General features: G+C 33.7%; 4 protein-coding genes, 2 long non-coding RNA genes and 1 pseudogene across 6 annotated transcripts; 1 reads left to right on the forward strand and 6 right to left on the reverse strand.

The window, feature by feature from the left end:
* Positions 1–875: 875 nt before the first annotated feature.
* LOC104793838 (F-box protein PP2-B5-like) lies at positions 876–2477 on the reverse strand. Its single transcript, XM_010520261.2, has 3 exons — positions 2076–2477; positions 1672–1790; positions 876–1486 (listed from the first exon to the last, which is right to left on the reverse strand). The coding sequence occupies exons 1-3, from the start codon at positions 2418–2420 to the stop codon at positions 1060–1062; spliced, it is 891 nt and encodes a 296-aa protein (XP_010518563.1). The 5' UTR covers positions 2421–2477; the 3' UTR covers positions 876–1059.
* A 233-nt stretch (positions 2478–2710) lies between these two features.
* Positions 2711–4115, reverse strand: LOC104790014 (uncharacterized). The gene is made up of 2 exons (XR_015559579.1): positions 3652–4115; positions 2711–3265 (listed from the first exon to the last, which is right to left on the reverse strand). It is a non-coding gene; the product is annotated as an uncharacterized LOC104790014 (long non-coding RNA).
* A 1860-nt stretch (positions 4116–5975) lies between these two features.
* Positions 5976–7475, reverse strand: LOC104790015 (putative F-box protein PP2-B8). The gene is made up of 3 exons (XM_010515702.3): positions 7071–7475; positions 6767–6885; positions 5976–6672 (listed from the first exon to the last, which is right to left on the reverse strand). The coding sequence occupies exons 1-3, from the start codon at positions 7452–7454 to the stop codon at positions 6225–6227; spliced, it is 951 nt and encodes a 316-aa protein (XP_010514004.1). The 5' UTR covers positions 7455–7475; the 3' UTR covers positions 5976–6224.
* A 2412-nt stretch (positions 7476–9887) lies between these two features.
* On the reverse strand, positions 9888–11296 carry LOC104790016 (putative F-box protein PP2-B8). Its single transcript, XM_010515703.2, has 3 exons — positions 10890–11296; positions 10636–10754; positions 9888–10561 (listed from the first exon to the last, which is right to left on the reverse strand). Exons 1-3 carry the CDS (start codon positions 11244–11246, stop codon positions 10117–10119), a joined length of 921 nt encoding a protein of 306 aa, XP_010514005.1. The 5' UTR covers positions 11247–11296; the 3' UTR covers positions 9888–10116.
* A 563-nt stretch (positions 11297–11859) lies between these two features.
* Positions 11860–13505, reverse strand: LOC104790017 (F-box protein PP2-B10-like). The gene is made up of 3 exons (XM_019246715.2): positions 13025–13505; positions 12526–12644; positions 11860–12437 (listed from the first exon to the last, which is right to left on the reverse strand). The coding sequence occupies exons 1-3, from the start codon at positions 13364–13366 to the stop codon at positions 11996–11998; spliced, it is 903 nt and encodes a 300-aa protein (XP_019102260.1). The 5' UTR covers positions 13367–13505; the 3' UTR covers positions 11860–11995.
* Positions 13506–14447: 942 nt separating this feature from the next.
* On the reverse strand, positions 14448–15520 carry LOC109133481 (F-box protein PP2-B3-like; annotated as a pseudogene).
* An 847-nt stretch (positions 15521–16367) lies between these two features.
* LOC147942110 (uncharacterized) lies at positions 16368–19351 on the forward strand. Its single transcript, XR_015560236.1, has 6 exons — positions 16368–16486; positions 16579–16653; positions 16741–16843; positions 16942–18794; positions 18958–19022; positions 19108–19351. It is a non-coding gene; the product is annotated as an uncharacterized LOC147942110 (long non-coding RNA).
* The last annotated feature ends 864 nt before the right edge of the window (positions 19352–20215 follow it).

Genomic DNA, 20215 nt, shown 5'->3' on the forward strand with positions numbered 1-20215 from the left:
TGCATATAATTTTTTATTATTATTTATATTTTATGTTGTATTTTTTTATTAAATATTGGATGTTTTGTCAATACATGAATAACTAAATTTTCAGGCTGTTTGTACGATTAAATTTTTATATTAATTTTTAACCCGTAATATATTTCATGACCATTTGTTTGTTATATTTAGTTTGTTTTGTTTTGTGTTTGAAATTCTATTTTGATATTTAATTATTACAACAAAAAATAAGGGATCTAAATACATAATAAGTCATTTATACGATATGATTAAGTCATATTGTTCCTAATGATTTAATTATTTTACACAATCTTAGTTAAATCAACTTGAATTTATATGTCAAATATTTTATAATAATAGTGTTGAAAAATAATAAAATGAGAATTTTACCCGTATTAGCAAAAATTTAATAATATTTTATTAATTTCAACATGTTCTCTTTATAATCATATACTATATAATATGATTATATAGTATTTTAAACTTTTTTAATTTTACATATTCGTAATATTTTAAAATTTTATTAATTATTTTATATATTAATTATAATATTCAATAAATGTGAATCGAAGTTGTTATTACCTTAGTGAAAGATGTAAGGTGGACACATGAATAGTATGTCTACAAGATCACAGTCTATGGAACTATCCTTCTTCGCACATTTTTGTCTAACACCAACCATGAGAGACCAAATAAAATCAAGTCTGGTAAGGACTATAGGATTAGGATCTTTAAGTAGTTAAGTACTTCCATTATTTATCTCATTTATAGTTCGTTTGTATATACTGTTATAGATATTTAAATGTTACATTTAAGACTATGCCTTTTTTTTTTTTGGTTAAACAAATTTAGAAGGTGAATTATACTCATCAAGATTAATAAAACGAGCCTTTTAGATGATACCTAATCAATAACCAATTGTAGAACCTACACAAAAGAAATTAATGCTTCGCAATTTCTAGGACCCAAATCACAATTTTAGCAATCCACATACTTTGAATCATGTCACAATTTTTTTTTTTTTTTCCAAAAGCTTAACCGGAAATTGTAAAACCCGATTTACTGACTAGTATCCTTTGGCCGGAATTCAATGCCTTCAATAATCACACCTTTCTTCGTACGAAGGCGGCGAGTAACGTCTACAATGCTCACCTCAATTAGATCATCGAAACCCATAAATCCTCCTTCATTGAAGAAATCCCCAATCTTTACCTCCACCCACCCATCTTTCCTCTTTTTTGAATACTCTATATTCCTTCCTGGCCACTTTTTTACTGTATCCAAATATATGGATGTCTTAGGCATTAAATATCCCTGAAATCCAACTCCAACTTGTATGGGACAATTTTGAAAGCCATAACAATGAGATGTTTTTGTGTACACAATGTAAGTTGAATAATGAGTTCCTGGGGATATGTTTCTAGTATTCAAGGCACCACGTATGTTGAAAGTATCTATATCAAGAAGTTCTGGTACTTTTTCAAACCTGCATAACACAACGCATATGTGTAACATTTTTCCCAATACAGTTAGCTTCTTAATTAATCTTTGCATAAGGGATAGGAACTTTATGGTGATTTAGTCAAATCCTATATTTATGTAATGTAAAGCCAGTATATTCTTCCATCTTGCAAAAGGAGTTAAAATAAGTCATTAAGAAAAAGGAGTTACCTAGACTCAGGAACTGAAATCCATTTCCAATGTCGAGGATTTGTTGCCCCTCGGATCAATAGTTTCCTTGCAGATAACATTACACACTTCTTCCCACTCGCTTTATCTAACCTGAAACTCTATATATTTTAGGGAGAGAACAAAAAAACTAAAAAAAGTAAGAACCATTGAATCATGCATGAATTAGAACTTAATCACACATTGCAAAAAGAAAAAAAAAATAGGGCCAATCCACTAGTTTTGGGAGAATATGAAGGAATATTTGAGCATAACATGAGTTTATTCAAATCCCTGTTGCTATATATAATTCTCTAACAAATTCCATTCATAAATTGAATTAGAAGGTGACACATGATTAGTATCAAAAAGTGTAAAAACTGCGAGATATATAATAGATATTATACCATTCTGCCATTGTGGTTTGGAAAAGGATCGCAAAGAGCGAAATAGAGCTCCTTCTTGGATGAGAAAACTCGCGATTTTGGAATCTGAGATACATAATCCGGCGAAGGTAGAAACTTCTCCCATACGCTATCGGAATCGAACTGCAATCCGAAGCTTTTGGAAACCAAAGCAGCGAGGAATGTGTCCCGTGGAGTAGTTGTGAAAGAGCTTATGATAGATAAGCAATCGTCGGGTAAGTCATCGAAAGACGGCGAAGAACCATTGATAAATTCGGTAATAATCTCCCAACAACCACAAAACTCTCCGCCTTTGCCTCTTGCGTCAACGCCGTGTTTTTGGCCCATCGATAGCTTTCTTGATCTGCAAGTTGTAACTTTCAAGAAATAGTCTCTGCCGCTAAAATATTCAAAAAGAAAGACTCGTTTCAAGTCGTCCATATGTGTGTATACGAAACTACCCTTCTTTGCATCAACGTACGTGCACGTTCTTTTTGTCTGTATGATGTCGGTTTTGGTATGTTTTTGGAAATATTCGTACAAACAAACCATATAATAAAATCAAGTCATGTAAAGATGATTAGGAATATATTACTATATTAGGATCTCACATTGGTTAATTAATTATCTTAGTAAAGTTTGATAAAAAATATTTGATTGCGCTAGTTCACTTTCTGATTCACAAAGTATATGTTTTTTTCTCGAAAAGATTACAATATAAACATGTGTAACCTGAAAATAACCAAACCGTTCTTCCATTACGTACAAATTACAATAAACCGAAATACTTTACTGACTATCCCTTTGGTCGGAATTCAATTCCTTCAATAACCAGACCACCCTTCGGATTGGGGCGTATTGCAACGTCTACAATACTCACCTCAATTTCATCATAACCCATTGATCCTCCTTCATTGAAGAAATCCCCAATCTCTGCCTCCATCCACCCATCTCCCCTCTTCTTTGGCAATTTTTAGAATTTATCGTCAAAGCATATGAATCGTTTAGGCATTTCTTGTCCTTTAAATCCAACACCAACTTGTATAGACAAGTCTCGTAAGCCATGACGTTCGTCCTTTAGCTTGTACACGATGTAAGCTGTGTAATGAGTTCCTAAAGATAGGATCTGCGTACTCATACTACCACCCATCTCGAAAGAGCAAACATTGAGAAACTCTGGTACCTTTTGAAAACTGCATACCACATTTGATCAACATTCCGCTAAATGTAATATCCCATTTACGATTTGGTTGTACTAATACAAAATGCTTTATAATATACTATATACATCGATTTAATTAATTATATATTTATACGATAGAAGAACATATATTTCCTATATACAAATCTCAAATTTAAACGATCAGAAATATTTAAATAGATGCATGAATTTGATCTAAATAACTATACCAAATTACTCCAGTGTATTTGAATAGATGATAGTTTCCACATAAATTTCTAACAGATATCTCTATACACCAATTTCAATTTGAAGGCGAGAGCTAGACAGATCATCGTTCTCAAAATGTAAAAAAAAAAAAAAAAAATGTAAAACTGATTGATGGACATATATACATACCTTTTTGCCATCTTCAATTAGAACAGGATCGTAGCAGAGAGTGAAATAAAGCTCTTTCTTCGATGAGAAAACTCTCCACGGAGGAACCAGAGATTCATACTCCGACGGAAGAAACTCCTCCCATATGCTATCTGACTTGACCACACATGCAAAAGATTTTGAAACTGAAGCGGAGACGCACACGTCCCGTGGACTTGTAAGAGAGATTATCTTAAAGATGCACTCCTCTGGCAAGTCATCGAACGGCAAAGGCCCCGGAACGATCTCTCCTCCGCCTCCACAGCTAGATTCGACGTGGTGTTTTTGCTTCATCGATGAAGAACCGGGAACTTTTCTGCCTTTGCCTCTAGAGTCAACGCCGTGTTTTTGGCCCATTTGTTAGGTATATCGTCTTTCTTCGCCTCGAAGCTAAGAATTTTGAATTAAGAATCGTCTAAGTCGTCTCCTGATGCTAAATTTATAGTATCTATGAAAAAGTCGTGCACACGTATTTAAACTGCCCTTGTTTGCCCATATTGAGTTAACTCCGTGTTTCCTTCCTCACAAGTCACGCTCCTTGTGTTTTTTTAATGTATTTAAAATTTAAAAAGTGGATTTTGGTTTTTTAATTTGGAAATATTTAACGGCCATAATTGTTTCAATAGTTTAACTATCAAATAAAATAATAAAATCAAGTCAGCTAAATATTATAGGATCTCAACTCTTATTCTCTTAATTAGTTAAATTACTTCCACAATGTTTAAATCATGTCTTGTTCTTTTTTCTCTGTGAGAGATTACAACACAAATTTATAACCAAAACTCCTTTCTTAAACCATTAATTCTTCCACAGTAAACTTATTACTAGCTAATACTATCAAAGTATCAATTTACTGGCTATGCCGAATTCAATTCCTTCGATAACGCTTTGGTTCCCTAATCAAAATGAGTCATTAGGAAATAGGAGTTGCCTAGATTAGGGAATTGAAATCCACCTCCAAACTCCAATACACGATTTTGAGAGAGGGAAAAAAAACTCAAAACAATAACAAATGCTGAAAAATGCATGAATTAGAATTGAATTCCACAATGCAAACAAACAAACAAGATGAATTTTAAATTAATACTTCCTCCGTTTCATAATATAAGATGTTTAGAGAAATATTTTTGTTTCATAATATAAAATGTTTACAACTTTCTATGCAACTTTTAGATTAAATTTATATTTTATATTATGTATAATTGTTTATGATTGGTTTAATTTTTTAAAAGTAACTATTTCTTAATATGCGTGTTTTCACTAAAGCATCTTATATTTTGAAACGGATGGAGTATTTAACTAGTTGAATACTCCATCTGTTTCTAATAGATTAATGTTATAGGATTTATTTTTGTCCATAATAGATTGAATTTGTATATTAAAAATTTTAACTAGTTTTCTATTTTATGTTTTTTCTTGGCATCAATGTAATAGTTTATATTTTTTCTGTCTACCAAAAAATAAATCGAAATTAATTTACAAATAAAAATTAAATTTTTTCTTAATATGGGTGATAATGTCTAAAACATCAATTTACTAGAAACATATGGAGTACTAATATATACTGAATTCTATACACTTCTTTTTTTTTGTTGTATCGAGTTTTTTTACGTGAGAAACATGTCTTTATTTAAGCAGTTAAATATTCATTTTTTTGCAGTCTTTTCCACTTGGGTTAGACTCTGGGCATCCCATGTTCCCGGCATTGTAGGGTTTTGGATATCGGTTATATCTTGTCGTCAACTCAAATGATGTTCATTATAACAAAAAAATCCAAATCCACGATTACATGATTACCGTCCAAAATTTGAGTCTACTACTGATATGGTGTGATCCAATTCAACCGGTTAGTTTGATGTCGACTTGGTTAGCTGGTTTAATGATGGTTCATTGTTATTTGGTATCGGTTTTGGAAGTTCAAGAAGGAAAATAATTTGGTTTCGAAGATATCAAAATTGCAAAAGGATTAGGATTTATTCTTTTGTGTTGATATATATACACCTGCTTATTCTTTCCTATTGTATCTCTATTCATCTCTATCTTGTAATCTCTCTGAAGTTCTGTTCATGAACTTGAGAGAAACACTTGAATTATTATAGTGAATTGTTGGGTTGAATCCAGCTTCAGACGTAGATTCATCACATCGGTAAATCGAACTGGGTAAACAATTTCTTGTGTTCTTGCTTTCTTATTTCGGTTTGACTCTTTTTTTATTCTGAGATTTTGTGTGTGTTGGTTGAGCTAATTTGTGTTGAGTTCTTGAGAGGTTATGGCGGTTAAAACTTAATAACTACAATATGTTTTCCCAAGATATGCAAAAGTTTTTAACTTACGTCGACTTTAGACTCATACGAAAACAAAACCAGACTCATCTAACCGTTCTCTCCATTGTAGGAAACCGGTTTACATCTCATCTAAAAACTACAACATTGGAGTTTAACTTTTAACCGAATACAAATTAAATTACTTCTTCACTCTATGGCATAGTCAATTAACATTACCAATAGATCGATGAGCGGCTGAATGTAAAAATCTAACTAGTGTTTTGGCATTCATTACCGGATTTTCACAGGACGGATTTCAATTCCTTGAACGATCAAACCACGTTTCCAATGGAGCCGCTTAGTCTTTAAAACACTCATCTCAATTTCATCACTACTCATTAATCCACCTTCATTAAAGAATTCCCCAAGCTCTAACTCCATCCACCCATCTTTTCTGCTCTTTGGTTTCACTAAGTTCTTCTTTTCCATCTCCCTTCTCAGAAAAAACCCCTTCATAGCCTCATCAAAGCATAGATATCTTCTTGAAGATTCCTGTAAGTACTGTCCCACCACTCCAACTACAGCTTCTATTGCCACATCCGCAAAACCATAACATATATCTGCTTTCATGAACACAATGTAGACCGAGTAACGAGTTTTGGGAGATAGGACACGAGTGTTTATCTTACCCCGAATCTCGAACCAACGTTCTTCGAGAAGCTCCCCTACTTTTTCAAACCTGTCATACACAAGGAAACATTTTCAGCATTATAATCATCCAAACGAGTAATAATTACAACTAAATTAATATAAAAGATAATGAAAAAGGGTACCTAGCTTGAGGATTTGGAATCTGTTTCCAACTATGAAGGATATTTCCCCACATGATTGAGAGGTTCATCGCTGATAACATGATACACCTTTTCCCATTCGCTTGCTCTACCCAAAAGCTCTATTAAGAATTATGAATATTCTTTATTAGCGTGAGTTATTAACTTCAAAAGTTATACCAAATTACACCAATGGCAACATACATTTTCATGTATAATTACAAAAAAAAAAATGCCATTTGAAGACCAGAGACATATCATTATTCTCTAATACTATAAACAAAGTACAAAAGTGATCGATATATACCTTTTTGTCATCATCGATTAGAACAGATTCATCACATAATGCGAAATAGAGATCCTTCTTCGATGAGTAATCTTGTGGCCGAGGAACCAGAGATGCATACTCAGGCGGAATAAACTTCTCCCATACAATATTTGATTTGGCCGCCGATTCAAAGGTTTTCGAAACCGAAGCGAAGATGCATGCGTCTTGAGGACTTGTTAAAGAGATAATGACTGAGATACATTCTTCTGGTAAGTCATCCAAATATAACGGCTTAGCAACACCGTGATCGTCGTTGGAAGCTGAAAGTCTGAGAGTCTTCTTAAGTCGTTCTACAAATTTATGAAAATGATCTTTGATGGTGAACAATGAGCGCGTCTCATTTAGGCTCCTTGTTTTGGACATTTTCAGTCTCAGGATTCGTCGTTGGTTAGAAAAAATTCTGATTACCAGTCCCAGTTAATATATAGAGACAATTCACGTAAGCATTATGGATCAACCGTGTTACGGTTGACAATACTAATTAATAGTCCTTTTTTATAATATAGTCTTGACTATTGTGACTCGTTAAGCTAACAACTAGAAAGAGAAATTGTTAAAAAAGGAAATCCAAGTTTAACTATCTTTTGTTTTTTGTGAATTTCCCAAAAAAATAAAACTCATAGCTTAGCCAAAAAGGTTATATATAGTCCCTTTTAACTTTTGAAAAAATAGACCTTAATTACATATAAATGTTTTCGAAAATTAATTTAAGCATAAAATACATTATTTACTATATAAATTAACATGGTTCCACTGCAAATGCATTTCCAGTAATCCAAATTATCTTCCAATAGGGCACATTCATCTCGATAGTTTACGACTTCATTCTCTATCTCATGTCATTTAATTACAAGAAGTTTTGATATATCCCCTGGAAAGGTTAAATTATTCACCTTGTCATAAAAAGTACTCTAGTCTGAAGATAGTCTTATAATATACTTTTTATAGAATGAATACGTGTAATTCTAGTTAAGTCTTTAATCCTCGGGCAAGTCATTGGTAGGCGGCGAATAACCAGTTGGTAAGAATTTCACAAATTTCTCTGCCTTCGCCTCTTAAGTCAACTCCGTGTTCTTCTTCTCCAAGCTGAGAAATAAAATAAATCGCCGTTGGTGCTAAAAATATTCAAAAATAAAATACTCGTTTTTGAGTCGTCCTCACACATATTTTCGAGACTACCCTGATATGCATCAATGTTCAACTTTTGTAACCTCACGTTCAATAGTACTCCAATGTTTTGGATTTTGGAAATATTATCACTAACAAACAATATGATAAAAAAAAAAAAAATTCGAGTCAGATATAATAGCATATAAGACCATATCATGGTGTAATGATTTAACGAGACTACCCTGATATGCATAAGGCAGCAAAAGGTTGAGTGTACACGAATCACATATCCAAAGGTGATGTGATTTAACTTTAGAGCTAAAAATGTTAAGAAACTTAATTAACAGCTAAAAAGTTCAACATTGAAAAAAAAAATGTTTAAAACATAAATAAATAACTGTGAACAAGAAGTAAACAAATCAAAATTTCTGTTAAAACATGAACCTTTTATAGATGATTCCAATCTTGTTTGCAGCATCCAAGTATCCAACTTATATGTCATAATAGCTAGAGCCTTATTTGGTGCTATCAGGTCAGATCAAATTGTCAAGTTTCGTAGTTTGGACTTCATCTTGTCAGCTCAAAAGTCAAGACAATGAATTCAAGGTTTGTTGGAGTCTTCCTCATCGACGTCGTATAGGGTACTTTGGTTCTGATCTTCTTAGCCCTCTTCTTGAAGGTTTCACCTGAAGTCACACTCTCTAGGAAGTAGGAATAGTTATATAGTAAGAAAAGAGACAAAACATACATCCACAAAGTCTGATCAACTTCTAATTGCACAGGATCCAAATATACAAAGGAGAGGCAGAGGACGACAAGGTTAAGATAGTTAGAAGCAGTGGTTTTGTTATTGCCAAATAAATCAAAATCCTGACGATATCTTATATTTTGGTAATAGATAGAGTAGAGGAGTATAATCATATAGGTTCTGCTGCAAATATTCTAAAGCAGTGAGTAAATTTTTTTTTTTTTTTTTTCAGGGCCCGACTCCCGAGTATTCATTCTCCCACGAATCTCAAACACATGGCAAAGACATATATCATATATGAATGCTTTTTTATCATAGTCATCTAGTAAGTCGTGTAGACTATGTAGTCTTCGTAAAATATTTGTTTATTTATCGTCATTAAGCCTAGATAGTAAGCTATATTATCGGAAGAAGATAACCAAACAAGAATATATACGTCTCTCACAGTCACTGATATATCTGAAACGGTTAGATACCGTGTTAATGGGATTTCGAAAGGTGTTAAAAAGCTTATAATTAGGCTTTCCCTAGCTACTAGTTGTGTGAGACGATTAGTCTTACACTCTTACTTATTTTAAGAAAGTGTGTCATTTAAACCTTCCTTTGATTGTATCAATGCATCCTGTTTTTTTTTAGCACGTACGAATGGAAACATAAGCTCAATTCAATTATTATTTTTTTTTGTGTGCAAATTCTCATTTCAATTAAGAATAATAATAATTTAAGGCCTAAAATTATTTTAAAATAGTTTTCCACATTAATAATTTTTGAACTCTGCCTTTTGAGTCAAAACCGTGTTTTTGCCGCTAAATATTCAAAAAGAAACGACTCGTTTGAGTCAACCACACACATCTCGGAAACTACCCTTATTTGCATCGATGTGCACCTTTTGCAACCTCTCTGTTTAATGTTTGTTTTTGGTCTCTGGAAAGTGGAAATCTTCTAACAACCCATATAATGAGATCAACAAAGGTTATAACTTACTTACAAGGCGCCACATCCTCCACTATATGAACAAAGGGTGAACTTAGCTTATACCACACATAACTGAAAACACGTTTTTGTTATTAGAGTTGCCTTTATCACTCCATGCGCATTACCAATTAACAATAATTTACCAATAGATGAGAGGTTGATAGGGTAAAAACCATCATTCTTGGCATTTCACTACCGGACCTTCGCAGGACGGATTTCAATTCCTCGAATGATCAAGCCACGTTTCCAATGACGTTGCTTATTCTCTAAAGCAACCACCTCAATTTCATCGTACTTCGATAATCCTCCTTCATTGAAAAATTCCCCAAGATTTATCTCCATCCACCCATCATTTCTCCTCTCTGGTTTCACTAGGTTCTTTCCCCTGTCTCTCCTTCGAAACTGCTCATCCCTAGCCTCATCAAAACATACATACCTTCTACAAGATTCTTCTAAATCCTTCCCCACCACTCCAACTACAACTTCCACGGCTACATTCTCAAAGCCGTAACATATATTCACTTTCATGAACACAATGTAAACGGAGTAACGAGTTCTTGGAGATAGGACACGAGTATTTATTCTTCCACGAATCTCAAACAAACATACTTCAAGTAGCTCTGCTACTGTTTCAAACCTGTACGACGTATTAACGTAAAGATATCATCATCATTGAAACCGAATTAATCTTTAAATAATAAAAAATGGTACCTAGCTTGGGGATCTGGTACCCATCGCCAACTCTGAGGAGAATCACCCCACGTGATTGAAAGGTTCATCGCAGATAACATGATACATCTCTTTGCAGTCTCTCTTTCTATCCATAAGATCTTTTAAGTTTTGGAAGGAAAAAAAATTCCCAAATGATCAAAAAAAATTCAAAGCAGAAATTTTCATAGTTAAATTTTTAATCACATCGTTGTTTTTATAATACAAAGTTTTAATATTATTAATAGATATTATACCTTTTTGCCATCGTCGATTAGAACAGATTCGTGGCAAAGAGCAAAGTAGAGCTCTTTCTTGGATAAGAAATCTCGCGATTGAGGAATCAAAGATTTATACTCCGATGGAATAAACTTCTCCCAGACGATATCGGATTGGATAGCGGATGCAAAGGTCTTCGAAACAGAAGCAAAGACGTACGCATCTCGTGGACTTGTGAAAGAGATTATGATTGAGATACATTCTTCCGGTAAATCATCCAAAGACAACGACTCAGTAACGCTGTGACTTTTGTCGGAAGCTTTGAACCTAAGAGTCTTCTTAAGATGTTGTACAAGTTTCCAAAAATGCTGATGCACGCATCTTGTTTTGGTCATTCTAGTCTCTCAGGATATCTTGAATTTGATTTTTTTTTTTTATGGGTTGTAAAATTTTTAACAAACAAACACAAATTATAAATAGTCAAGTAAAGTAAGCGTTAACCGTGTATTGGTGACAAGAAAATGCCCTTTTTTAATAATATAGTTTTGACTACGTAACGTTAATTAGAAAAATAAAAATTTGCAAAAAGAGAATATTTTTTAATTAAAATTTCTGAGAAGATTCCGAAACACGTTTAGGTATCTTCATGACAATTACACGTACATCCACGAATCCACCTACCTTCCCTCTCTACCGGTATTTTAAACTACGTGACATGACATTTCATCACATAAATTGCCATACGAGCTGATACGATCGACCATATGGTTTCACCAGGCGAGCGTCGGCTGCTATGGAACCAACCTTCACGAATCCGGGAAATATAATCCAGTTTGTTAACCATTTAGTGTATTTGAATTTTCGGAGGTAGTTAACTTTTCTTACAAGTTACTTTAATAACGTTCATGAAATGAGTTATATATATATATATATATATATATATATATTGCTTAATAAATGAGTTAACAGTGATATTAGGAAAAATTTAAATTATGAAATCGTATCTCATTTCCCAAAATGAGGATAATAAATTGTATTAGAGTATCAGGTTTACGATTGCAACGATAATATGTTATTCATCTTTTCCAGAAGCTTTTCACTTAAAAAAAAAAAAAAAAAAAAAAACCGCCAATTTTTTTTTTCTCTAAATAGATATAGCAATGCGTTTTCTCTCAGGGAGAATTTTCGAAGGACGAATTTCAATTCCTTGAATGATCAAACCACGTTTGCGGGCTTTAGTACCTTCAAAAATACTCGTCTCAACAATTTCATCACCATACAACCCTCCTTCATTGAAAAATTCCCCAATCTCTACCTCCATCCACCCATCTTCTCTCGCCACGGGTTTCACCGTGTCCTTCCGCCCACCAGTAGACATATCAAAGCATACTAATCTTTTATAGGCTTCATCTCCCACCAGCCAAACTTCAGCCTTCATAGCCACATTCTTAAAGCCAAAACACTCAAACCCTTTCTTGAACACAATGTTGACCGAGTAACGTGTTCTTGAAGAAAGGACACAAGTATTCATTCTGCAACGAAACTCGAACTTGTATGTTTGGGGAACCTCCGCTACCAATTCAAATCTGCACATAGGGGCAACGTTATACAGCGATATGTTCAACATGATCGGATCATTAGAAAAGATAATGAAAAAAATGGGTACTTAATCACCTAGCTTCATGACTTGGAAACCAGTGGAGGTGCGGAGGAGTATCACTATGTATGCTTAAGAAGTTCATCGGAGATAACATGGTACACCTCTTCCCATTCGCTTTCTCTAACCATATGCTCTTCGGTTTTAGACAAAATAAATTAAAAATTATGAGAGAGATTCAGGTCTGGCCCATAAGATTTGGGTCCAAAATTTTAAAAACCTCTTTCATTTAAAAATTTGTTAAACAAAAGGCCTTTTTTTTAAGAATGTGTATAAAGTTTTTTTTTATTTACTAAAAGATCTTTTTCATTTGTAGGATATGTAAAAGAATTTAAAATATCAAGTGGTGACCTTTTATAGAAAACCTATAAACTTTTGTCATAAGTGAAAAAGACACATTTTTTAAATTTTGGATATGGCCCTCCTTAATGTTGGGCCGGCACTGGAGAGAATTAGTATTAAGTCTCAAACAGAACTCAGTAACTCTACATACCAATTTGAATTTAGGTTATTTACCTTTTTGCCATCTTCAATTAGGAGAGGATCGTGGCAGAGGGAGAAATAGAGTTCTTTCTTGGACGAGAAGACTCGCGACGGAGGAATCAGAGATTTATAATCTTCTGAGATAAACTTCTCCCATATGATATCTGATTTCACCGCCGATTTAAAGATTTTAGAAACCACAGCACTGACGCAGGCGTCTTCAGGACTTGTGAAGGAGATTATGCTTGAAATGCATTCCTCAGGCAACCAATTGAAAGGAGAAGAAGAAGAAGAAGAAGAAGAACCAGAATCAATCTTACATCTTCCGCTACTTTCACTTGGATTTTTCTCCAACAGTTTCCTTAACTGTATCATCGTTGCTGTCTGTCTCCGTCGAGTCGGGGATGAGAGTTTTTTTTTAACTCACACTTCGTTTTTAAAGCGTCTACGAGAATGACCCTTCGTTGCACCCGTCCACTTCACACTCCTTCGTTTTTTGCTTTTCTGGTCATAGTCTCAAATGGGCCTTTATACACTAGAGAAGCCCAATTAAAGAAAAAGAGAGAGAGGAGAAAGAAAAAACAACCACAAACAAGAAAAGCTAGACAACACAAAAACATAAACCAAATCATCCAACCGCTCGTCCACAGCATGAAACCGATTTACATAGATGCTTGGAGATATCCCGTGTTTTAAGGACAGATTAATATTTTAATATAATAATAAAAATTATTGTTATATTTTTTTAAAAAATTATTTTGTTTGAGATAATATTTATTTTTAATTGTTCTATAAATCTATTAGTCTTTATGAATACTAATTATTTTAGAATATTATAGTATTTTATTTTTGACATATATTACAGTTTTATATTGATTGTTTGTTGTATTTGCATCATTATTTTGTGAAATATGAAGTAGTAATTTTAATATTATAATTGTGAACAAATAAAAATTATTAATTTATCATTTATATAAATTTTAGTTTTACTAATCCTCCAATGTAGAAATTAAAACACACATTTTTTATAAATTGAGTAATATATATTCGTTTTAAAAAATTCAAATCACAACATATGCAGAAAAAATTCTCCATTTTATTAATCATAAGTATTATATGAAAATTCCAAAAAAATTGTAAATAAAAGAAAATAAAGATGATAGGAGAATCATAATTTGAAATCTTAACAAAACCTTTGAAATTTAGTTATTAAAAATAATTATATTGTGTACTTGGATATAAAAACTTAGTTTTTGAAATTCTGATTGGTTTATATTAAAAAATATATATATTTAGTAATTTTCGTCCATAATTTATTAGAGAGAGAAAATATATATATTTTTTACTTTTCTAGATTTTTTGTATTTGATCTGTCAGCGTTTTTTTATTTTTTAATTAATTAATTAAGCTTAATTAAGTATGCAAAGTAAGTTGTTTGTGTTGTCAAAAAAAAAAAAAGTAAGTTGTTTGTTCTTGTTCACCACATAAACTCTAAATTGAACTAAATCATTACGACAAACTCAACTGAAATGTACCTCTTCACTCCACCAGTTGACTGACAATAAAACCAACAGATGAGCGGTTGATCGGAGTGTTTCGCTCAAATCACTTTGGAAGACTTTATTGCAGGTCGGATTTCAATTCCTTGAATGATCAAGCCAGACTTCCAATTGAGCAGCGCAGTCTCTAAAACAATCATCTCAATTTCATCACTATTCATTAATCCTCCTCCTTCATTAAAGAATTCACCAAGCTGTATCTCAAAGAATAAGAGTACCATTGCCAATATTGAGGAGTATCTCCACATATGATTGAGAGGTTCATGGCTGATAACATGATACACCTCTTCCCACTCTCTTTCTCTAACCATATCATCTTTTATATACCCAAACAATCAGAGAGATTCAGTATCAGCACCATATGGAAGAAACATTCTCAAAGAAGCTTGTGATCACATTCCTATTGACAACCAAAAATAGCAATTCAAAGGCGAGAGACATTTTCAAATCCTCAAATCCTATAAAAAAAAAGCGCAAAATTGATGAATTATATACTCAAATACCTTTATGCCATTGTCGATCAGAAGAGGATCGTTACAGAGAGAGAAATAGAGTTCCTTCTTCGATGAGAAAACTCGCGATGGAGGAATCAGAGAGGAATAATCCGGCGGAATAAACTTCTCCCATACAATATCTGACTTGGCCGCCGATGCAAAGGTTTTCGAAACCGTAGCAGCGACGCACGCATCTTGTGGACTTGTGAAGGAGATTAGGCTGGAAATGCAGTCCTCCGGCAAGGAATCGAACGGAGACGACGACTCAGAAACTATCTCTCCTCCGCCTCCGCCTCCGCCTCCGCCTCCGCCTCCGCCTCCGCCGCTAGATTCGACGCTGCGTTTTATCCCCATCGATGGTATGAGCAAGTCAGGAGGTAGTGCTTCTTCTTCTTACGTCTACTCTTTCAAAAACTTCTTTCAATTTCGCCATTACTTCTCCCAAGAAAAATCCTAATTCCGGTCATGGCCTCGCCTTTATCGTCGCCCCCCCCCCCCCCCCCCCACAATAAAAACGACACAGTTTCCGGTTTAGGCTACCTAAGTCTTGTGAACCGCTTTAACAACGGTAATCCCAAATAACCATCTCTTTGCGGTCGAGTTCGATCGACGTCTTTAAAGATGCATCTCTTGGCGTCCCACATTAACGATACCCACTATCAACATTATTAATTCGGCTAACTCGACGGTTTCCAAGAAAGCCGGTTATTGTATTCAATCAAGAACCGGAGGAAAAAACTGGTGGGTGTTCAAGACATTGAAGCTAAGTGATAATGAATGCAAGGCTTGGATCGAGTACGAGAATCTCATGATCCATCAATCTAGCTAGTGATAATCGAAGCTTATAAATGCCCTTAGTTATTATGGCCTAACGTGACATGTACTTTCAAGAGGTTAAAAAAGTTTCTGAATACCAAAAAAAAAAATATAAAAAAAAAAATAGAAAAGCATGAAAGAGAACTAAAATTGTATCTTAAATTAAATTTGATACAGTATTTTAGAAACTTTTTCAACATGTATTAGAAACTTTGTTTACATATCTTTCATTATTAGTGGTTAACTTTATTTTAATACTTTATTTTATTATTAAAATATTAATTATTTTAATTTTTAGAACCTTACACTAGAATTTTGCCGTTGAGGATGCTCTATTTATTTAGATACTATACGAATACGAGTTTTTAAAATTTGAATTAATGGGCTGTATTGGGCTCCTATCTTTAACTCTGTTAGGCTTAACATAAACCGCCTAAGATGCAGGACCGTTAGATTAGAGTATATAGCGGATCAACAACGGTCAATTCTGTATTAATAAAATATAAACGCGTCTGTTGTGAAGACGGAAAAGAGAAAAAAAATTCACAATTCTTCAGATTCTCAAATTTTTCTCGCTCTTTCTTTTAGCATTCTCTCTATCAATCATAGATTTGTTTAGAAGATTAGTAAGTTTCTTTCAATTTCTGTAAATCATGAATTTGGTTTTAGGATTTATAAGTTGGTGTAATCGATCTTTATCTTTTACTAATCGATCTAGGGTTTGAACATAATTTCGAGGTTTCTTGATTTGGTGTGAATCTCTACCATCGTATGCGTTTTGATGATGATTTTGGTTAGATTTCTCACTAATCTTTTGCGATTTGTTTCTTCTTTTGATATCTAAGTTTTCTGATAGTTCGTATATACTTTTTTTGTTTAGGGTTTCGAAGAAGCATGTCTCCGCCATTGAAATTGTACTTGGAGTATGCTTGATTTGGCATGAATCTGCTACCATCATCGTCTGGGTTTTAATGATAATTTTGGTTAGATTCCTTCCTTATCTTTCGCGATTTTGTTTTTCGATTTCAAGTTTTCTAATAGTCCGCTTGAAATCGTGATTTTGTTTTATTTGTTTGTTTAGGGTTTCGAAGAAGCTTGTATCCGCTTGAAACATGTCGTCGAGATATCTATATGGCTTGTTTTTCCTGATTTTGATTTTGGTTTTGGTTTTGCTTTTCAGTTTTTGAGTATGAAATCGAACAAGAAAACAAACTTTTACAATCGATCAGTTCTCGTCTATGATTTTGTTTTGCAATTGATGACATCAGTCTTGGATTGGATTTTATATATATATATCCAAGTCATCTGTTTTTCAAAGCCTCTTGTAATTGTTCTACGGAGCTTGTTGGTTTTTGTTTTTGGATGGTTTTTTGTTTTGTTTTTTAAAACCCAAAAAGATTCATGGGCAGACACTAATCTAATGGTGCTCTGTCTGATTCTTTTTGGGGACATTGTCCCGAAGATCTATTGGATGGATGGGTAGTGCATGCATATTGGGAGATGGAAAAAGATCGGTTTCGATTTGTTGGATTGGAATGACCAATGGCTTAAGAAGTCTATAAGACAAAGACTAGATAAAGGGGAACAAGGAAAAAAAGAGGTCACAATTTGACAACCCCCGACTTAAGACATTGAAAGAAGTCATAGACTTAGGGTTGGATGGTAAAAACGACCAACCCCTTGTTTGATGGGGGAATGACCAACGACTTAAGAAGTCTATCTAAGACAGAGGCTGTATAAAGGGGAAAAAAGGAAAGAAAGAGGTCACAATTTGACTACCCCTGACTTAAAGACATAGAAAGAAGTCACAGACTTTGGGTTGGATGGTATAAAAGACCAACCTTTTGTTTGATGGAATCAGACCACTGGCTTAAAGAAGTCTATAAGACAGAGACTGTGTATAAAGGGGGAAAATTAAAAGAAAGAGTTCACAATTTGACTACCCCTGACTTAAGACATAGAAAGAAGTCACAGACTTTGGGTTGGATGGTATAAACGACCAACCTTTTGTTTGATGGAATCAGACCACCGGCTTAAAATATGAGGCATAAAGACAACAGTACTTGACAAAGAAATAAGACATAGAAAGAAACTAATAGACCAACGGCTTAAAGAAATAAGAGGCAAAGATCTTTGACAAAGACAATGGAGTGATTAAGACTTGTTGGATGGTAAAAACGACCAGCACATTAAGAGAAAGAGATTAAGATAAAGGATGAACCTAATACTAATAGACCAACGGCTTAAAGAAGTTATAAGACTATGGAGTGAACCAACGACTTAGAAAAGATTTGACAAAGATATGTGACAAAGACTTGTTGGATGGTAAAAACGACCAACACTTGAGTAAGACCTGTTGGATGGTAAAAACGACCAACACTGAAGTAAGACCTGTTGGATGGTAAAAACGACCAGCTCCTAAGAGAAAGAGGTGAAGATTAAGGCTGAACCTAAAACTAATAGACCCACGGGTAAAAGAAGTTATAAGAATATGGAGCGGTTACCAACGGCTTAAGAAAGAAGACAAAGATATGTGACAGAGACTATGGAGTGGTTTGTTGGATGGTAAAAACGACCAGCACCGTAAGAGAAAGAGGTTACGATAAAGGCTGAACCTAAAAGTAATAGACCAACGGCTTACAGAAGTTAAAAAGCGGTTACCAACGGCTTAAAGAAGTTAAAAGACTAAGCAGCAGTTACCAACGGCTTAAAGAAATAAGACAAAGATATGTGACAGAGACCATGGAGTGGTTTGTTGGATGGTAAAAACGACCAGCACCGTAAGAGAAAGAGGTTACGAGAAAGGCTGAACCTAGAACTAATAGACCAACGGCTTAAAGAAGTTAAAAGACTGTGGAGCGGTTACCAACGGCTTAAAGAAATAAGACAAAAATATGTGACAGAGACATTGGAGTGGTTAAGACTTGTTGGAAGGTAAAAACGACCCACGAAGGCTTCAAAAAAAAAAGTTGAGCCTAAAACAAAGAGGTTTCTCATTCTTTGATAGAAATGACGATCAACGATCAATAGCTTCGAGAAATGAGGTAAGTATCAAGCATTTAACTAAATGAAGACTAACCAATTTTAATTTCTGCAGGTTATGTGCTTCTGAAGGCGTTGAGGAGATTTCAAGTGTAGCAGACTTCTTGAACAGCATAACAGGTATATACTTCAAACTTGTTTGTAATTATGATACAATTTTAATTTGTTCAGCTATATGCTTATCACTGTTTTTGGTGCTTGTAAGTATCATAGGTTCTCCCTTTTAGTCGCTTGAGTTATGGTTAAAAGTTAAAACCCTTGGTGATTATTCGACTGGTTTGAATGACTTTTGCATCGTTTGTGTATAATGGTAGTATTTTCTGTTGTCTACGATAAAAAGGTAGATTTTATTTTGAAACATTACATTGTGTATAAAATACTTACTATCTTTGTTTTGGTGCTTCTATGTAATATAAGGTTTCTCATTCTATGAAATGTATGTTGTAGAAGTTGTCTTGAATCTCAAATGTTTATGTTTTGCGCTATCCTCTAAACCCTTGTTGGATGATATCTTGGTAATCTGCATCATTATCTGATGATTACGGTTTTAAATTCTACATATTGTATATGTTTCTTGAGTCTTTACTATATAAAATGATTGAAAATATCTCTCTTATGGTATTAGAGTCTAATTCTAGTCTTATTGAGTTGCTGGAGCTTGAAATCTATTGAATTACTAGAATGTGAAATGGATCTTTCTTGATTTTCCTACCATGTTTTCTTCTTTTAATAACACTATTCTATGACTGATGTCAAAATCAGAATTTAGTACACTTTTATCATCGGCATAGTTGGCATGTGGAAGAACTGATATGATATTCTCTGCTCTTTAGGTTGACTAATTGTATTCTATGTCTAATATTTTGTTTGTTTCGGTTTGCTATATTAGTTGTTGTTAGACTTAAAGTTCTTCTAGTTGCTATATATATGCTTCAAATTCGAGTTTTTTTTGTTTGTCATTCGGCAAAGTAGAAGAACTTTGTTTCGGTGTGCAATGAGTTAGTAACTTAGTATTATAGAACATTGTATAAGACTGTTAGAGTCATGTTCTATTACGTTTTTATGAAACGACGCTACTATCAATGTATATAAATCTTGTATTTCATTTTTAATTCTATTTGTAATCTTTTAAGAAAGGAATATTTCATATTGTTTGTTTGTTTGAAATAGACACTTTTGAATTTCAATTTTGGGTCTGTCAACTACCAGTGTCCTTTGTAATTTTTTCCATTGTGTTGCATTTTGGTTTGTTGTCAGATTGTCTTTGGATGATACTTCTTTGACTTTTGCCTTTTGATTCTCTGAATATTTAC

The sequence above is a fragment of the Camelina sativa genome, chromosome 6 (genome assembly GCF_030686135.1).
Source record: "Camelina sativa cultivar CO46 ecotype springtype chromosome 6, ASM3068613v1".
NCBI lineage: Eukaryota > Viridiplantae > Streptophyta > Magnoliopsida > Brassicales > Brassicaceae > Camelina > Camelina sativa.